This window comes from Meleagris gallopavo, chromosome 4 (genome assembly GCF_905368555.1).
Source record: "Meleagris gallopavo chromosome 4, MGAL_WU_HG_1.1, whole genome shotgun sequence".
Lineage (NCBI taxonomy): Eukaryota > Metazoa > Chordata > Aves > Galliformes > Phasianidae > Meleagris > Meleagris gallopavo.
Genome location: NC_139407.1, coordinates 46,183,394 through 46,203,584, shown reverse-complemented (window position 1 = coordinate 46,203,584; position 20,191 = coordinate 46,183,394). Strand labels below are relative to the sequence as shown.

The 20,191-nt window shown below is 34.3% G+C and overlaps 1 protein-coding gene across 8 annotated transcripts in view; it reads right to left on the bottom strand.

Moving 5' to 3' along the window:
• FRYL (FRY like transcription coactivator) overlaps positions 1–20,191 on the bottom strand; it is a 155,214-nt gene that overhangs the window by 53,244 nt on the left and 81,779 nt on the right. For 6 of the 8 annotated variants that reach the window (XR_014883154.1, XM_085223190.1, XM_085223189.1 and 3 more), the window contains 18 exons: positions 19,100–19,201; positions 16,445–16,489; positions 13,888–13,991; positions 13,182–13,290; positions 11,426–11,512; positions 10,581–10,752; positions 9,765–9,897; positions 9,422–9,529; positions 8,427–8,664; positions 7,621–7,806; positions 7,411–7,497; positions 6,269–6,537; positions 5,682–5,877; positions 4,170–4,294; positions 2,738–2,795; positions 1,666–1,757; positions 1,101–1,273; positions 509–669 (listed from right to left, as the gene is read on the bottom strand). Coding sequence is in view for 7 of the 8 variants with exons in the window: in XM_085223190.1 (XP_085079316.1) it covers positions 509–669; positions 1,101–1,273; positions 1,666–1,757; positions 2,738–2,795; positions 4,170–4,294; positions 5,682–5,877; positions 6,269–6,537; positions 7,411–7,497; positions 7,621–7,806; positions 8,427–8,664; positions 9,422–9,529; positions 9,765–9,897; positions 10,581–10,752; positions 11,426–11,512; positions 13,182–13,290; positions 13,888–13,991; positions 16,445–16,489; positions 19,100–19,201 (2,445 nt within the window). In the remaining variant the exon portion in view is untranslated. The remainder of the gene's footprint in view (positions 1–508; positions 670–1,100; positions 1,274–1,665; positions 1,758–2,737; positions 2,796–4,169; positions 4,295–5,681; positions 5,878–6,268; positions 6,538–7,410; positions 7,498–7,620; positions 7,807–8,426; positions 8,665–9,421; positions 9,530–9,764; positions 9,898–10,580; positions 10,753–11,425; positions 11,513–13,181; positions 13,291–13,887; positions 13,992–16,444; positions 16,490–19,099; positions 19,202–20,191) is intronic. The other 2 variants (XM_085223186.1, XM_085223187.1) reach the window with 1 other exon arrangement.

The window sequence follows — 20,191 nt, the reverse complement described above, 5'->3', positions numbered from 1 at the left end:
ACACTACATTTCAATAACTCAGATACAGCAGATGTGTTTTTATCAAGCCCATTAAAATCCCAGAAAACTATAGTCTATTCTGACAGATGAGAAAGACTAAGGCTAACAAAAAACAAATAACATTTTGTTAAAGAAATACTTAAATCAAATCAGGTTATTCTGAAGTCCCAAGTAAAAGGTAAAAGTGAAAAGTCTACTTATGCAAAAGTTCATATGACATTTTTATTATTAAAGAACTTTATATGAAAGTCCTTCTCCTTAGGCAGATGAGAAATCATGGGAAGTCAACATTTACTAGTAATTTTAAGTAATTCTTATACTAAGTGCAATGGTTTACAGTATGCAAAAAACAAATTATCAAAACTGAGCAAGTAGGTAGAACAAAGAAATAACAAAGTCATAAATGACGAGGATATGAAAACTACCCCCAAAAAGCCGAGATGTTAAATATACATTAGCAAAATCAACAAGGGAATTTATTTTCAAAGTTTAGAAAGCATTAAAATACCTTTAATGCACAGTATTGGTGTCTGTTTATTTGCATGTTCCTATCACTGTATCTATCCAGGGGAGTAAACATGATACTAAAAGGACCTGCCCAATGACTGAACAACATAAATAGACTGTGGCGGAGACTTTGCTGTGGAAAGACACTTCTTCTCTGGTGGACTGAAAGAAAAGCAAATAAAGTTAGAAACACTTTTTGTATCATTTTTTAAAATAATGTACATAAAAGAGAATCAGGCTATAAAAGGGAAAAAAATAAAGACACACTATATCAGAATCATAATAGCTGGATGTAGTTTTACTGTTATCATGCTTAATATCACTGAGGTATAAGGATGAACTATTTATTAATCTAAAAAATGTAAATGCATTGCCAGCCAAGACTTCTGCTAGATGAGAAAATTACTTGTAGCTTCTAAACAGTATCAGACACCTTTCTTAAAAACTCTCATTGCTGAAGCTGTGTTCAGAATTGATGGTATATTTTTATTAATGTATTCTGCAAATTCAGGTAAGTAGAATTTTTTTTATGCTTTAAAAAAATAATAAAATAAAAACAGTCTATCAGAAGTTATCAAGATCTTTTTACATACCTGGAACATTTTGAATGATATTTGCCACTAAGGCACTAAAATGGCATCGGATATCTTTCAATGTATCAGAATCCTTTTCATTTTCTGCTTCTAGGAGTTGTCTTGTTAGATCAACATACTCAAGTAAAGTGTTGTTGAGGGAATGTGTTTCATTATCAAGGCCACCACTCGCACTTAAAAATAAAAATATTAAATTGTATGCTAAATATACACCTTTGAAAAAAACAAAAAACAAACAAACAAAAAACAATCCTTATCTCTTTCTCTTTAATAGACCTCATCATTGCAAACATTGAATTCAAAGTCAGTTTTTCCCTAAGCTTGTTTCCTTGCTGTATAAAAAACATCAGTTAAAGTAAACAAATAAGCAAGTCTTATTTTTCACAGCTCACTCATCCTTCCACAGAATTAGTTCTTACACTGGGAGTAATTGTTAATGAAGAAATTGCAATTTTAGAAACACAACAAATTAATTAATAATACTTCACTATAGATATCTATACTACACAGTGCACTATAGATATCTATATTACACAGTGATCCTGCTTATCAGTGCAGCCCCCACCTGTGACTAATGACACCAGCATCTGCCAACAGTTCAAATATTCGCACTAGTTGTACACGTAAAATATCTCGACGCCTGCGTCGTTTCATGTTCTGTTCAACAGAGGAAACACAGAATTAGATGAAGTGGGGAAAAAAATCTAAAACTGGATGGCACAAAAAAGCATTATTATACTTAGACAACAATTTGCATGAATTATCAGGAGTGCAAAACTTCTATGAGCAGTTACCAAAATGCCTCCCTATCTTAACAGATCAGGCAGTGAAGAAAAGTTATTCCTTTTGTAACTGCAAGATACACTAAGTGTATTATTACACATATTAATGAAATAATACACTTTTTATTTTGTCACTCTCCTGTCATGAAGTGTGACATGTAAAACAATGAGCTGAAGTACAATACCAATCTTTCCGTGCATGTAAGACTAAGAAAACACACTATAACTATACTCCAGTAACATTCTGAAACAAAAGTCACGTTCCTTCTCATCATCTGTATTTAGTTATGAATTTATTAGTTTATGAGTTTATTAACATGAATATAACAGTTACCATAAAAAAAACCGATAATCATCTGTGCTTGTGTTTACAGAGATTATTATTTCTGTGGATACCTACAGGGGCTTCTAACTCCTACAGTAAAACATCCTCTCCATCAGAAGACTTTTATTCAGCGCAGGCAGCCAGGTGAGCTCACAGCCATTTCCATTTTAAAGAACTAAACAAAGCTGGTTGACAGTAGAAATCAATGCCATCTCAGGAACTACTAATTGCAGGCAGTATTTAACTATGCTAAACCATGCTTAAGCGACACAAATAAAAGAATGTGGAAAAGCTTACAGTAATTTCTAGTTGTTCAAAACTAAACTCCTTTGAAACAAGAATAATACAGAGTTCAAAGCAGAACTCTTCTACTGTAAACAGCTCACACTAATTTGAAAAGGAACATTTCATTTTGTTACCTGGTATATTGACAGCTTTTAGGTGCAGAAGCATAACTAACAATTATTTACTATCATTTTTGAGAAGATAGCTAAAACTCTGCGCCAAATATAGGAAAAAGATCTAATTACCTCTGGCCTTCTTTCAAGTGCTTCCTTAATTATAGGATGTAATTCTTCTATTAGTTCCCTGAATTAAAATAAAATAATCAAAAGAATATGAACAACCATTAAATTATCATCTTAACTAAAAAATTTTTCATAATAAGTGCTAAAATTTTATTTAAAACACCCTTAGGTTTTACTTATAGCTTTCTGACATAAATAAGCATTTACAAGAGATGTTTCTGAGAAGATTTTCCTAATTTAAATACAAACCACCAAATGGATTTCTCAATAATTACACTAAATTTTCATTTAGAAAGTTTTAAATTATATTTCTATCAGGTATTATTTTCATTCACCTTCACATTCAGGGTTTAACAGAGCCTCATGCTGCAAATAGATATTATCAAACAAAAGCAATGTTGGCAGCTAATCACATTATGTTCTTGCAACTGTCACTGTGCATTTACTTGTTAACAAATATTGCTTCCCTAAGGCCAATAATGATATGCTGACAGACTAGTCAGTCTAGTCTCTATGAAAACTGAAAAGCAATGATTTGATGCTGTGGTTACATTCCCAATTTGCACTGAAGCTTCACAGTCTTTTCTCAGTTCCTTCTGCCAAACTCCAATTATCTCATGACTCCATGAAGAGGGGCAAAGGAACATGAAAGACATCAGCAGTGTGGATCTACGCAGACAGCACACTAAGATAAAACTTACTAATTCTACTTTTACAATCGATAGTATAGTAATTACCTCCTCTGTTTTAGGTTTGCTGCAGTGTGTCCCTGGGTACCACATTTTTCTGTGTACTTTCAGTGCTGCTCTAATTTAGACATACCAAAAGCATAATCCACTGAAGTTTTCATGTTAAATGACTGATTCCCCTGCTATGGGGGTCCTCCTTCAGGAAATGTGTTAAGGTGTTGAGAAAGTTGCAAAAATTTTCATTAAATTACATGAGACTTAAGCATGGTGATGGATAGTTTCATATTTTTGTTCAGATTAACAAAAAAAAAAAAGTTGTTTTTTTTTTTTCATTATATGGTTTTTTGGTAAAACACACTCAAAGGTTGGCTTTTGGTAGAGAGCACACAACAAACTAGACATGTGATTAATAATAGAAAATAAAAGAGAAAATGAGTATTCTAGCAGGTTTAAGTGGTGTTATCAATTATGTTTAGTACCTGTACAACCACGACTGTAACTAATATTGTAAATGTCAACAGTCCATAGTCTCTGCCTCCATAGGGCAGTCTTTAATACCAATAAAAGGCATAAAAACAATAAAATTAGTTCAGCTTCTAAAAAATCATTGTCACACAGCTAAGTGCTAGAAAAGAATGATAATCAGTTTTCATAGATTTTTTAATGTTTAAGAAGGTCTTTTTCTGAGTTCTGTTTCCCCAGCTTTGTACCCATTAGCATAAAACCAGATGAAACACAGCAATTACCTAAAAGCTCCTGGGTTGGTCCTGCCAAGTCCCAGCACAAGGGATTCTGTAATTTCCATGCTCTCAGAGCGCATCATTGGAACTATGTGCTTAAACAAGGAAGAAGGGGATGGAATGCCAATGATCTAAGAAGAAAATCAGAATAAACCTGAATGAAGCAGTTATCCAACATGCAGGTAGTGAGATTAAAACATCTGCTACAGTATCAGATTCTTCAGTACTGATCTGAACTACTCATGATAAAAACAAGGTTTCCGATCTTTGGTGTGGAAAACAAATTTCAGAAATGGTACAAAATGCACATCTTTTCCCTGTAGTGAACAAGATGGATGAAGATAATTGAGAAAAAAAATCAGTAGTTATCTGCCCTGAACTTTTCTGTTTTGTCACTGAACCTAAAAAGCCTCTGGGAAGACTTCATCCCATCTGTTTGGCAACCTACTGAGGCTCTGTGCTGAGTACACAAGAGAGCTGAAATAGATTGTTACTAGGGCCAATGACTCTTCAAAAAGCTGAGTATGCATCTATGCAGGATCTTTACAGGCAGCTGAGAGGCAACAGCACTACATAACTTTACATCCTCCATGTGAGAGGCATCTCCAAAAGTTTGAAAATCAAAAATATACAGTGACTTAGAGGTTTACGTGGCCATCTTTGAATAATATATCTCTGAGGTTTTTCCACGCTTATCTTGAAGACATTCTGATTATAGTAACATTTCTGTATTTCATTTTCAGAGAAAAACCTTAATGAGAATTTTGTTAGCTCTCCAATTCATACTTGCATATTCAATTTAGAGGAGTGCTGATAAACATCTTATAAGATCTTCTGTTTCTTTAGGAGGAAGTGTAAGCCTTTTAAGATTTCATTTTGCAGTTTCTCAGATTAAGGAAGAATCTTGGTAACAACCGGAACAGGCTGCTTCTGCCAAAAATATGCTGTACTATCCGTGAGTTATCTTCACTGCCTTTACTCTATCTTCTACAGGAAGCCAAAGAGGAGATTAAAAAAAAAAACCAAACAAACCACAAAAGAACACCCAACCATGTCTGCAGGTAACATGAAGTAATGCAGACAAAACTGTGGTTAGGAAAAATATAACGAAGTATAGTTCCTGAACAGAACACTGCCTCAATTAGTGGAGAAGTGTGAGGCTATTTGCTCAGAATTAGAGGTCTTCTGACAGGAAAAAAAAAAAAAAAAAAAAAAAAAAAAAGAACGGAAGACAAAATATTTCCTCATTATCACCAGATAAGACTTCGAAACTGGGTTAATGTTTTCATTACGTGATTAGATTTTGCCTGAAAAACCACAGGTAGAAATGCCTTTATAATATGGGTTGGAAGAAACAAACTGAATCTTATCCAAAACAAACAAAAAAAGGCACTTTAAACATATTTTCAGATAAATTACAGCCTTCTAAGAATCATGATAGCTGTCATAAGCCTCAAGTGGTTCTACTTCCAATAAAACGTAGCTGCAGTATTTACAGTAATCATTAGAAGAACCTACTCTTGAATCGATGCTGTAACCACTGTCAGGGGTAGACGCCAGCGTCTCAGGAGGGGAACATCTCACAGAGCCAGTGGAAGTAGAGGAGCTTGAAGAAGACGCTGCACTGCAGCAAAGAATCAGGTAATTTCTCCAGAGCCCAATGTAGGAGTCACTGCTTGTAGTTGTATTTACTTTCTTTGCATTGATAGGGCTGCTATTTAAAGAAAAAAAGCTCAATATAATAAATAATGCCTAGGAGGTTTTGTTTCTCTATTGAATTTATTTTTAAATTGTGTATCTGTTTCTGTTAACGTAGTATACTCCAAATAAATTATTCAGGTCAGACTTGTACATCAATAATGCATGCTTTTATAGTCAAACTTGTTGAACTACAATATTGCCTAAAGCATGAATTAATCTTTACAGCAGATAATATTTTTTTCCAAATAGAACTGCTCTAACTTTTTGTTATATGTATGAATGAAATCCATAGAAAATATTAGGAGTGCACGCTGCCTCACCAAAACATAATAGCATTAGGATGATGATGAGTTCTGAAAGAATACAAGTAAATTAGATTGTATCTTCTTTAGAAATGAGCTTACTTTATATCCACTTGTGGAGACAGCATCTGGAGTCTGGTATAAGCAAACATCCAAGCATAGCTTACAGCTGTTGGGCAGTGTTTTGGAAGATTTTCCTGCTTCATAAAACTTGAAAGGCTTATAATCCACGGATCTTGGCCTTGAGTCACATGTGCAAATATCCATATATGTGATGGACTGACCACATCAAACTGGTGGCTGATTGGAGAGGAACTCCAGTCAGCCAAAGTCTGTAAATCCACTGAACTGGGACAGTATAGTAAAGTAGTCTGTATGCATTAAAAAACAAATAAACAAAACAAACAAACAAACAAACAAAAAAATTAATTTCTATGCATATTAAGTAATACTTTTTCACTTGTAGATTTTCATTCTGAAATGTTAGTGTCAAAACCACATTTAGGCATAGTTAAAACACATTGTTTAATTCATGCTGTTTTAGAGAAGTTCCTAATATGAGCAGTGATAGAAACACACTGGAAAGGAAATTAACATTAAGTAAGTAAACTATTGTAAAAAAAATAGCATTTGAATCATGATGACTTATTCTTCCAAAAGATTCCAGACTCTTAAAGTCTTACTACTGAAATAAAACTCATTTCTTAAGCCTAAACACAGGAAAACTTCTCTTCGACCGTTAATAGTTTAAGATAAACATATAACAAGGGAATTCAGCTCTTATTCACCTATGTATACTGCTCTCACTGTGGCTAAAGGAAACACTGCTTGTCAGATACTGCATAGTGACAGAAAAAGTCAGTGGTCTTTCCTTCAATGAACTTAGAACCTGTGAACCAGTTGGTGAAAAACAAACAAACAACAACAACAACAAAAAACAGAAAAAGAAGTGTGTGTGTTTTTGTGTCATGGTAGGCACCTAATCAATCAGAAACTGTACAATGTTGTTGTCAGCCTCAAATCATTCCTCAATTTTTGTTCTGAGAAATAGCTTTGGAGGCCCTGTTTGGTTTTTTTTTTTTTCTGTTTTTTGTTGTTGTTGTTTTGTTTTGTTTTTTTTTGAAGCTGATAAACTGTTGATAAAATTAGCTTGAATATAACGACACTGTGATTTAAAAGACATACCAAAATGCTTACAGAAATGCATCATCTTACACTCAAGTTTAAGATAAAAGCTCTCCTACCTGATCAGCACCAGTAAGATGTATGAAACTCTCCAGGATAGAAGCACTTTGTCTGTCCATTACATCTATAGCCAATTCATCATCACTCTAAAAAAAAAAGCAACAACAAAAAAAAAAAACACAACAAAACAAAAAGCATAAAAATCACAAAGTCATGTAAAACAGTATTCTTTCATTAAGCTTTTACATGAATGGATAATCAACTCTTACCTTAGAAATTTCTAGAAGTGTGAACAAGGCCCTTATTTCTCTAAGCACGCTGACCGCTAATCTTCTCGTTGCAGGCCTTGTGCTGCAAAGAATGACCAAAGCAAAGCCTTCCACCACATGAAATACGTTGGAATAAAGGGTCCTCTCCAGAGGAAGGGTATGGGCAGCCCCACTGGAGACACCACGCTAAGAAATAAGCACAGAAGTTAAACAAATGAAGGAAAAAGTAAACACAATCAAATTATAGTGTCATTATTAGTGATGACAGAATTAATCGTAAGATATTCAGCTCTTGTCTACTTGTCATATTTTAAATTATGAAAATGGCACAGCATCAGTTAGCTTGTATTTTTTTCTCTCTGAATTCAGTCCAAACACCACAAGAAAGTCCTTCTTATTTTACTTCCTCACGTAAGTGATGTAACGAGGGCAAAATTCAAAAAGAGTAAATGACTCTCTCTCATAATTAATATTATATAAAATGATTTCTTATAACCCTTGTATCTCTTTTCTATTAGTTAGTGGAAAATGGTGCTTTTTTGCTAGCTCTGCTGTTTAAAACTGCTATTTAATATTTCCAATTCCACATATTGAATTTGATGTAAAGAAAAATGTGGCAATTAATCAGTGTTTAGAGAGTACTTAATATTAAACTAAATTTTGGGGAAAAAAATAATAAGTCTAAATATCTTCAGCATTGTAAGAAAGTAAACAGAATTTTTATTACTTTAATAAAAAAAGCATACTAACAAAACTGCATATAGATTAAAATATGTTTTGATATCAAAGGATTGTATTTAAAATACCTGAGAATCTTGGGCTTTATTATGCATTTGGGCTGCTTGTTTCCACTGATTTATGAGCTGCACTAACATTTTTACTGCATTGTCAAGAAGCGTTGGGTGGATGTCAGTCACTTCACGCACAATAAAATACACAAATCCTGAAAGAACATCTTCTCGCCAATCTGGAAAATCAAGCATTAATGCTTGGAGTGTATTGAAAGCCAAGGCACGGAGTTCTTCATCCATATGAATTGTCAGCCTGTTTAGAAAAAATACCAGTATCATCAACCCTAGAATTGCATATTCTTAACCAGCCTTTATGAATTAAAGTTTGGTGCTTTCTTCTGTCTTTACCGTACAGTGCAGAACACCACAAAGATGCATTCTCTGCACTGAATACATTTGCAACTAGCTAAGACAAGACCCTGCTAGAAATATAGCAAAATAAAGTAAGACCTCAGAAAACTGAGTACAAACAATTTTCATGAGAGATAATCATGTCTTTTGTATATGCTTATCTGAGTGCAACTGAGCAACCATTTTAGAGCCCAGTGTGGAGGTACCTTGTGATGTGCAGCTTATTGTTTTTCAATGCTTCCTGTCTTCTATGAAAAAAAAGTGTTACAAAAGCCTTAATTACTCTTGCCCACCTTAACTAACATTTACATATGTATAATTCAACACACTCTATGCAAATGAGCTTGTAATTCCAAAACTACAAGCTGAACTGTTCTCCTACACCAAGACTATCTTTATATTAAAAAATGAAATATAACAAATAAATAAACGGAAGAAAAATTGATTGCTCCAGTAATAACTGAAGACTGCCTGCACATACCCCAACCATCTGTTCTCACTGAATGCTCAGACACAACTGCTGAAGGCAGGCAAGAATAAGAGCGACCAATCTGTACACAGTGGACTTGAACTTTATAGTGAGTTGACTGACATACTCTATATTATGTAAGGAGCTTTTAAAAAGGAATATTCACTAAAAGTTATTTTATTTCACTTACCTTGCAAGCAATTCAATGAGGTCAGTCCTGCTCATACCATCTGGAATCAATCTTGGAATAGCAGCAATACAAGTTCTGAATAAATCTATCTTAGGTTTTCTTTCACCTCTACAAAACCAGTTTGTAAACAACAAAACAACAGGAAAATCCACATCAGTATATCACAAAGATTTTCAATCTTAGGTCAAAACTTAAGAAAGTACTAGAAAATTTTTAGCATTAGTAAATGAAATCAGAATGAATTTAATATTCAAACAAAAAGCCTAAATTTGTAATGTAGTAATGTGAAACATTACAGCACAAGATAATACAATATAAGTGTGACAGTGAATTTTATACATACGTAATCATGTCTTCAGGTTCTTTATTGGACATCTGCACGCTAGTCATGCACATGGGCCTTCCAACTTCTTTGTCCAAATGCCTAAGAATGCTGTCCAGAGCTTTTCTGACTTGAGGATAGTATATTGACATTCCTGAAAAGACAAAGAGTTCCAACCACCTCTTTCACTACTGCATGTTCTCACTTATTTTTCACATTCTTATTAAAATATATACCACGTTCAGCTTAGGACAAATTTCTTATTGTACAAAACCTGTCATTAAACTAATTTTAAGTGTCAAAAAGAAGCGTATCAAGCAAGCAGTAGGAGGTATTGTATGAAAGTAGAAGTTTCCTTCAGGGAAGAACATAAACAGAGAAGTAATTATTAGTTGCCTTTCTCATTTCTGAGGATTTTAGTTCTAGCTTGAGACTGTCTTTTAGAGACAATTATTTCATCTGCAGAAGATCAACCAAACAAAGGGATAAAAAAATGTCTCACTCCAACGCAGCTGTATTTTGGAACATTGTAGAGTGGATCAAAGGAACAAAAATTTCCATGCTAATTACCAAACTCACTGTGCTCAGTATTTTGTGCGCTAATCCAGCAGTGCAAAACAGTTTTTAAAAAAGCCACAGATCCAGTCTTGGACACCAGAAGTTCAATATCATCTAGAACTTTTCTCTAAAGAATCATGTTAAAACATGCTGTAACTAAATTCTCCATAAAAATTAAAATAAATATAGAAATAAAGATACACAAACGTATTATTTGAGAATAACTGAGAACATCTATGTACGTATTGGAATGTAAAATTCCAAAAGACCAGTACATACCTATAACTTTTGCTTCCTCATCTGTCAGTGTTTTATTAAGAAAAATTTTCTTCACACGCAGAGTATTTCCTGAGGGAAGAACAACTCCTGTCGTTGGCATTGGTGGTTCACCATCTTTCTGCTGCAAACTATCTGCTATGACAAGGAAGACTCTGAGGCCTATATTCATCCTCTTCAAAAGCAACAAAGGGAAGAAAAAAGAAGTAGTAAACAAAAGGAATTGTAACATTAAAGTGACACAGATGAGGCAAAACACAAACTGCATTTTCCCTCTGTAAGCAGACAGCATTAGTAGGACAGGCATGATTTAAATATTACCCATTAGTGTAACGAAAGTATCAAGAACAAAATTTTAGTTTTAGTAAAATTTAGTGCTGAATGCCTTCTCACATCGCTGATTCCAGTCAACAAAACTGCCATGGACAAATAGACTTAGTGTTTTAGAGTCAATAGAATTAAAGGAGTTAATATGAATCACGAGAATGATATACGGAAGAAACACATTTTTACATCTCATTTATTACACTGGCTTTGTAAGACCTGGGTATGATGTCCCTGAAGAAAAGGCTTTATGGTTATACACACAAGCACACATACCGGGTTTAAAGTTGCAATGAGCTGAAACTGCAGTAGCATTGCTGGCTTACTCACCAGACATGGGACAGCAATTGTACACAACTATTTATTTCTTTAGCTAGTAATAACTAGTTATTTCTTTATCAGAACATCTTTTTTGATATTCATTAATCTGCTTTCATGTCAGCTAAAAAATAGTTAACTACAGTTCCAAAAATTTCACCCCAACATCCTGTTCTCACTGCATGCAAGTAATAAGTTTGTTTTACCTCTGGATTAATTGTGAAGGTTTTAGGTGATTTTCCAACACTAAGAAGATCAAATATTATTTCTTTCATTGCAAAATCCAAGCGTTCCTATAAAGGAAAAAAGGTTTATACATAAACTCTTGTTTATCTTTCTATGCATAGCCTTAATTTCTTCCTTATAGGCAATGGATATCATGCCTTAGAAGTTTAAAAATATAAAAATGATATTTTAAAAGTTTTAAAATATTTGTTTTTCTTATTCTTATGAATTAGTAACACTCTTAAAAAAGTAATACAGTTCAACACTCCTTAATGCAATGTATTAAAAATGCCAAAATACACTATGTTGGCATTAATATACTGGCAAAGTCCATGTGAGTTAGAAAATACATCAATTAAGGTTGCATTTGCAATCTCAGATTACAATTCAAGTTCTCTTTGAATGGTCATATATTATTGGACTTCGGTTTCAATCAGTACAAGAGATGCCAAATGGAAAAAAAAATCAAATTGGCATAGCAAATGCATTTTTTCTGTTTTCTTTTTTTTTTTTTTTTAATGAATACAGCTCAATTCTTGAACAAGTTCAGAAATGTAATATACGTGCTAGAAAGAAAAATGGAACAAATGAGTCTGATACATGAGTCAATTGATCATTCCTTCAAAAAGCATATTTTATTCCTGCTTCAGTTAGGCAGCTCTTATTATTGATGACAGTTGAGTTAGTTAAATAAAGCCTTCACAGTAGGTTACTAATTACATCTACTTCATTCTGAGAATGCCTGATTTCAAACCCTGGGATCTCATTAGTAGAAGTGTCAAATGGAAAACTCTGCTTGTACCTACTTTGGTGAAAATCTATACCAAAGAATAGAAATTTCAGCATTTACTTTCTGCTGAACTTCAGTTCTCCATCTGTTTAACACAGTATAAAAAAAAATACGCTGAACTCTTAAAAAGCATTCTGAAACTAGGGTGAGGGGGCAACAGAAGAGTTCACCATGAAACTGTATTCAGATGCAAAGGCAAAAGAATAAAGTAAATGAAGCACAGGCATTTACAGTTAGGCTGCTTTACAGGTTCAAACATTTGATAATGAAAAATAATTTAAACTTAGTGTTAAAATGAAGAACCCTAGAACTAAAACTGAGAGCATAAAGGATTTTGTCTCCTGTTTTATCTCTATATAAACAGAAGTAGGTCGTTTTGGAAACTGAAGCACAGACAAGCTATCTGTAAGTTGGAAAAACAAGTCTAATTTATAAGGTTAAAGATGAATGAGTATTGTATCCTGTGGGATCACCCCCTGCATTTTGATATTAAGATAACAGAAGCAGCTAAAACAATACAAACTGTAATGCAGTAGGAACTACACACTAACATACATGTTGCAATTTTTTTTCCAGTCTACAGAAGTTAGACTCCTTGCTAAATACAAATGGACATTAATGTTCAGATAGTTTGTCCCTTATAAATATATTATAATGGAATACAGTAAGTATATTACTGTACTTTATCTTCATGTATACATACACACCCGTTACAGAACAATACAAATGTAAATACTAATCACCATGACATCTACAAATCATAGTTATTGAACTTCAAAGGAAAATAATTTTGCCACTTGAAGAAACAAATCAGTCATTCTATTATTATTTGGGTAAATTTTATTCAATATATTAAACTCTACAAATATTTAAAAAAACAGCCCATAATTTATATTTCATAGAAATAATGCTCATAATATTGTATCTCTACCTAGATATATTCTTACCTGAGCAATGAACTGAATAATCTTCACAAATATATTCAGAGGTGTGTCTCGTGGGACCACACTACGTGATCCTTTCGGAAAAAGTGCTGATACAATGCTCATGAGACGACTACAAGAATTGAGAAACAAATGCAAGAAGTCAAAAAATTGTTTTAAGAATACTTTTTTGAGATTCAAATCAGAAGGAGTGTAGGATTGACTACTGCACAACACAGAAGGCAGTACCTCCCATTTAAAGTATAGCCCTCTGTTGTTGAGGGGATTATAATGAGATAGTCTATATGCAGACCAAAATCCTGCTTTTGAGCTACTCAGTCAGGAGGAGGAGCAAATGCTGAATGACTACTCCAAATTCTCACTGTGCTAATTTGTAAAAACACATATTTTCATTCTTTTCATTTCCAACCTATACTAAGTGATGGGCACTTCAGATCCTATTTGTTATGGTATCAGTAGAGCCTGCTAACTAAATTTCCCGCTTTTTATCTCTCCATCCACTTATGTCATCACACACATATAAAAAGGAGAGTGAGGACTCTCTTCATGCTCCTCTTCAAACTAACCAAGTTCCTCTGGTTTTCTCTATTAAGATGAAGTCTTTGTTTCTCTACTTATCCAACAAGCCCATCCCCAAGGTGACTTTGGGATCTTTTTAACATCACAAGAGATAAAAGGGAACTTATGATCCCTTGTGCAATGAACTTACCTTTGAGTTACAGTGTTGCTTTCACATTTTATTCTAATAACATAAACCCACAACAACCTATACAAAGATTCCAGTGCAACTCGGGACATTTTAGGATCTTTATTCTGTAAAACAGAAGAGAAATACAGTTACTGTTGCCTGAAAGACATTCAGGAGATCATACTATTACTCTTTTGACTTTTGAGAATATTTTCAACTTTTTTTAAGAAAGAAAGCTGACATGTTTAATACTGACTATAAGTTTTACTGTGTATATTTAAAACCAAGTGTGCATTGCATATTTCCAATACTGCTTAAATACTTAACAAGTAATTTCAGATTGCTTTATATGCCTTTCACTCTGAAAGCAGAAGATTAACTAATAGTCCTCAGGATGAACACCAAGAGCATATTGCCTCAAAGAACTTTTCTTAGAAAGTAACTGATATCCACTTTATAGCAAACTAACTAGTAGTTTTATCTAAAACATGGGAGTAGCTGCTTAGGATCAGGCACAAACTCCATCTAAGTGCAGTATTCAGTTTATGAGAGCAGACAGTAGCAGGTGCAGAAGAAAAAGAGTGCAGGGCAAGCATTAATAAATTATGCATGGTATGAAGTTCTTTTTCATCCTAAAGCTTCTTCTAGGAGCTTAGCTTTGCTCCTTCTAGCTCTTTCACTGTTCAGAACACTGAGTGACAGTAACGTTTGTCACACCAACTCCAGTAACCTCTTTTTTTTTTTTTAGCTAAGGATGCTCACTGTATTTATAATCTTGAAGCGTTCAACGGGACTCCTGGAATTCACCATTAGTATTATGAATTGGAAATAAATGACTCCCAGGTGGAACTTTTTAGGCACTGTCTCAGTTTAAAAAAATATATATTCTTTCCCACCTCTAGTGAAGTCTTGCTGTTTCAAGACACAATGTTTCTGCCTGATGGCTTGAACACAATTAATTTCACTTTTTGTGGCCTCAATCACAAGCCAGTGGTTCAGAGAAGCACTGCTACTTTGTCCTTCCAGGACAAGTAGAGTGTAAACTCAGACTGTGATAGCTTTGATTTCAACCAACTTAAACTGTGCCCCTTCCCCCCCCCCAGAAAAAAAAACAGGAACAATTACATAATTATTTATCATAGCTTATCTACAGGCCAACAGTTCTTTATGTTCAAAGTAAGATCATGAATTAGTTTGTACATGCTTTAACAAAGACTACCCATAATGCAACATTTAGAACTTTTCTTAGTAGTAGTAACCCACTTGAGCAATGCTCTGATTTCCTTATACTTGATAATTCAAAGGGGGAAAATAATTTACAGTTCAGAAGGAAACCAAAAATAAAAAAAAATTAAAAAAAAGTTTAGGTAATTTGGTTTATAACACTCCATAGCTGAGAAGATTTATCATTCTGATTGGTCATGATGAAGCTTGCTACTTCGTCAAAAAAGCAAAATGTGTGAATAGGTATTCACTATTTTAAAAGTGTAAAAACATTAAAAATACAGCAGTACTTCTGGACGTAAGCACTGCAAAGCTTCATTACCTCTTACTACAACTAGAAAGAAAACAAATATTTTACAAGAAAATGGCTTTTTTTGTGTGTGTGTGTGTGTGTGTGTGTGTGTCTAATTATGGCACGTTGTTGTATATCTGCTGTTAGTATGCCAGTATTTCCTTTCCTCTTTGAGATTACTGCAGTAAACAAGTCTACGTAGCCCCACAGCCTGACTACATTTCAGCATTTTTAGCTGATAGATTTTAAAGCATTCTCTTTTGTGGGCTGTTAGTTTTTTCCAAACACAGTTCTGTTTCAAATCCTAGAATTTTTCACACGGATAAATGATATCAGAAAACTATGGAATAAACTTTAAAGAACTGTATCTCAGTTATAAAACAAAAAAATAAGAGCAAATCTACAATGGTCTAACATGACACATTAAGACAAGTCAATGAAACATATCTCAATGAAGGCAAGAAACAAAACAGCATTTTTTCCATGTTAGTCAAATGTAGTCACTTACTGAAGAAAGTACTTTTTAATACTGATGTTAAACTTTTCTTCTGTTCTGAACTAAAACATTTCCTACTTTTTAAAACCTGCAAAACCAACAGTGTAAAAGTCTTTCAAGTTAGTGCACTGCAAGTTGTTACAGTAAATCAGTTTCACATTTTTTACTGTGAAAATGCTTTCAAGTTTGCTCACATGCAAGACATTTTTTGGAACAAATTAACAGAAAAAAAACCATACATCTGAATATGTAGTTTAATTCCAGTGGAAACATGCATTGTTGTTCAGGGAAACCAGCTGTGATATTGATATGCAACCTCACAAAGTCACATTCTCACCCCCTAGGACAAACTGATATCAGTTTTCTGTCTTTCTCCTTTGCTCCCTATCATGAAGAAAAGACCTTTAAAACATTCCGTGTCCTGTGGCTTCTTAACAATGCCAAGAGCATTTTTTATAGAGAAAGGAAAGTACAAAATACAATGATTAACATAAAAAAGTACAAAATACATTATTTACACGAGACAAAGCAACATTTCACTGAGTTATAACAACATATTAACTCACCTGCAGTGTTTCTATTTGTTTTCTGATACTGTTGTTAGATGGCATCTAAATAAAGCAATGTGAGACAGCAAAACATAACAAACATGAGAATGGAAGGCACATGCATGTTAGATGAAAAAAAGCACAAAAACAACAGATAGCTGTATACTAAGGACTCTATTCAGTAGAAATACTGTTTTTTCTATAGTGGCAAAAAATGTTCCTGTACATTCCTTCCTCTCCCTGTAAGATGTACAGATGCCAGAATCAATTTTCTGACAAATCTGCTAAAATTATTTTGTCTAAATACTAGTCAGAAAAGCAGGCAAAATGATTTTGCAATAGTGACTGATGTTACTGACTGCTGAAATTCAACACATTTAGCTCTCCTGAGCTCAAAGCAACAACAGCAACCAAGCTAACATGTGGATTAAGGTGAGAGCAGTATAAGCCAAGGCACTCCATTTGGTAGCCTCTAGGTCTGAACCAATCCTTACTACTCACTTATCTGCTATTTGCACTGGTCCAGACCCAGAGCTATTTAAGCCTTCCTCATAGCAGATAACAGCTTAGCAGCAGGAAAGAAAAAGAACTAACACCTTAGGCTGCGTAGGTTGGGATGTTTTCTCCACAGGCTAAGGCCGCTCTAAGGATAACAAACAGGGCATGTGCTGAAACCAAGTGCAGTTTACAAGGACAATAAATCTCGCTAGATCAGGATTCAGAGTACCTTCAGGGGTGTTATCAAGGACAGTGTAGTTGCCAAATGAAGTAAGTGCACTGAAATACTGCAGGGTATGAACACAGTACAGCAGTTACTACAGAGAGACTGTCAAGGTGTGAGATTTCACCCCACCAAAACAGGAGATGGCTTAATTTTCCACCAGCAAAGTGTGGCCACAGGACATTCCTTGCCAGGCAAAAGAATGTACTTGGCAGTCATCATGGAATGAACTGGGCACCATGAGTTCACAGCCTGTGTCGCCTCGGCAGTCTGTGCTCATTGTACAGTGTTCCTGCGACAAGGCCTTGGTGTTCTGACTGCTGCAATTCTTAACTTCTTCGTGTGACAGGGCTAAGACGAAACTTCTTAGCACTCCAAACTATTTCCCAATAACTGTCAGCATTACTTCGTTAAATAACGCTAGAGATGATGGGTTTGGAATCCTGATTGCATTTTGCATACTTAATTGCAAATAAATAACTTTGGTGGCTAGGAAATGAGGAGATAAAATCTAAAAGACTAAATGGCTGTGAAAATCAGATTTGTAAATTAATGAGATTACTTATTACAGATTGCATGCATTTAATTAGCTTCAGAAACAAAGGAACACATTCATTCACGAGACAAAGGAGGACAGTAAGGGTGTAATTTTTAGGATTAAACTCAGAAAAGTTTCTGCATAAGCTAAGCGCCTCCTCCCCCCCCCCCCCCCCCCCGGCCCCACAAAAAAAACCAAACCAAACCAAAACAAAAAACCCTGTAATATTTGATAGGCCAAATTAAAGCAACCCCAAAAACATCCTAAATAACTCATTGATGGCAAAGCATCAGGACACTGCAAATTCTGAGCTGCAGAAATTCATATGTAAAATTTCTGCTGAATAGAGCCTTACAATAAATGTGTTAAGCTGTTAGTAGTTAACAAAACTAAAAAAAATATATAAAATGCATGCTACCAGTTGAACTCACTGGCTTTTATAGTTTTAATACATCCATTATCAGCAATGGACATTATGCCAGAAAAGTGCAATTCCTAGATTGTAAGAATTTTTAAAAAAGCTTTAAAACAAAACCAAAAGAAGCCTTTGTAAGCAAAATAAACAACATAAAAAATCTAGGCAAATATTGCAAGAGAAAGTTAGGTGAAAAATATACAAAAACCCAACAAGCAACAGAAAAGTGTGGAAGATGTCATGAAAACAAAATGATCCTTAACAATCCAAGCAGCTAACCCTGTTTCCATTAGACTTCATGCTGGTTTATATATTTTAGCTTTGGAATCATCACTCATACTTAACCAGAATGAATATTATAAAGGTCAATCAAAGAATTTATTAAAATTATCAAAATCAATGCTTAGGCAAAATCACAAACTATGTTAATCAAAATTATGGAAAGAATATGTATAACAATTAATATTGTAAGTAACTTATGAAAAAAAATCCCTAATTTTTAAGCATCAAAATCTCCAAATTTTATCAATCAACTTTTGTTTACAATGCTAACAACTGAAGCCACAAGGTTAAAGGGACACTGTAATTTTTATATGGAAAATACATATCACAAGCTGTTGACATTATTTAGTTTCTGGACTAGAGATTCATTTTCTGTCCCTTCAGTAAATGAAGATAAATTATTTTCTCAGATGTAATCTTCACAAGAAAAATTACACTTTGTGCTTTCTCTAGAGGACAGCATTTATTAGCAGATACTTCTGTAGATTTTGCTCAACAAAACTGGAGGTCCCCATGAGGGAGACATCCATTTCCAGAACTACATAACATCATAAAAGTTTTAGTATTAATGAAGACTTAAGACATTTTTTTTTTTTTAATGACAGTGTCCTTTTAAATAGCTAAGTACTCGTATTTATTTGGCAGTAGGTGTCTGAAAACATATTGGAACAAATGCTACTGATTTGCAACAGTTTCTGAATTGAAAAGGACTCTTACCTTTAGATGTGACAAACAGTTCTGCAGGAAAACGTGCCAGTTATTTAAAAAAAACTGTTTCTGACTGACACACAACAGGCAGGTGATCAATGGATACAAAGCCTATGAGTAGGGGGGAAAAAGAATCGATCAAATTGCTCTTAGCAGACCTCCCAAGTCTTGTACATCGAGAATGAGATAGAGCTGGTTCCTGCCTCAGGCTCTCACAGCAGCTAGGACTGGTCACCAGGTTAGCATTCTGCTGCAGCCTTTGCCCTGTACTAGGACATGTCTGCTAGCCAGGAGCGAGTGCTGTAAGCTGTGTGCTGCAGAGCTCACAGTATAGCACCAGGGGACCACAGTGGAGCTCATCTACCAAGGCCTGACCTCAAGCAAAGGCTGCTGGCAGATCTCACCCTTCTTACAATATTCGCTTTCCCTGCAATCTTATGAGTCATTTCACAGGGTCTTCTGTTGTGGGAGAGGGAACTGCCTTTGAAGAAAAAAAAAAAAAACCTATCAGCTCAGTAAAAACTGAGGCAGACTTGAGGTTGTCAGACATTTTACTGCTCCTCAAGGTCTACTTTGATTAATCAAGAAAAACTAGCTTGATAATAGCTGTGAATATGCAAGCTAGGATGATCTAGCTTTGCTTTTTTAACATAAGATTTGTTTAAAATGTAGTCATGGGGAAGAAATCTGTAGAGATTTCTATCAGAAAGAGGTAATAAAATACTTTGGAAAAAGAAGAATAGATTAGACGTGGAGGGGAAAAAAACAAGCAGAACAAGACTACTTAACAGGCTGTTATTTTGATGGTAAGTCTTGCCCGCCACTTCTATGTTTTAATTAGACATGATATAAATATATGAAGTCCTTGTATGTAAGTTCTTATCAGAAGAGTTATCAGGTTAAATAACACTGTGCTAAAATGAACTAAAACAAGAACAAGTATCAATTTCAAAACAATCTCACAAATGAGATAACAGCACTGTGGCTTGCACAAAGAAACAGATAAATATCAAAGCAAATGCAATATATGTAGCATTAATTGGATTGTACATGAACTGAAGAATTGAGATTGAAATTAATACAGCTTTTAACATAAGATAA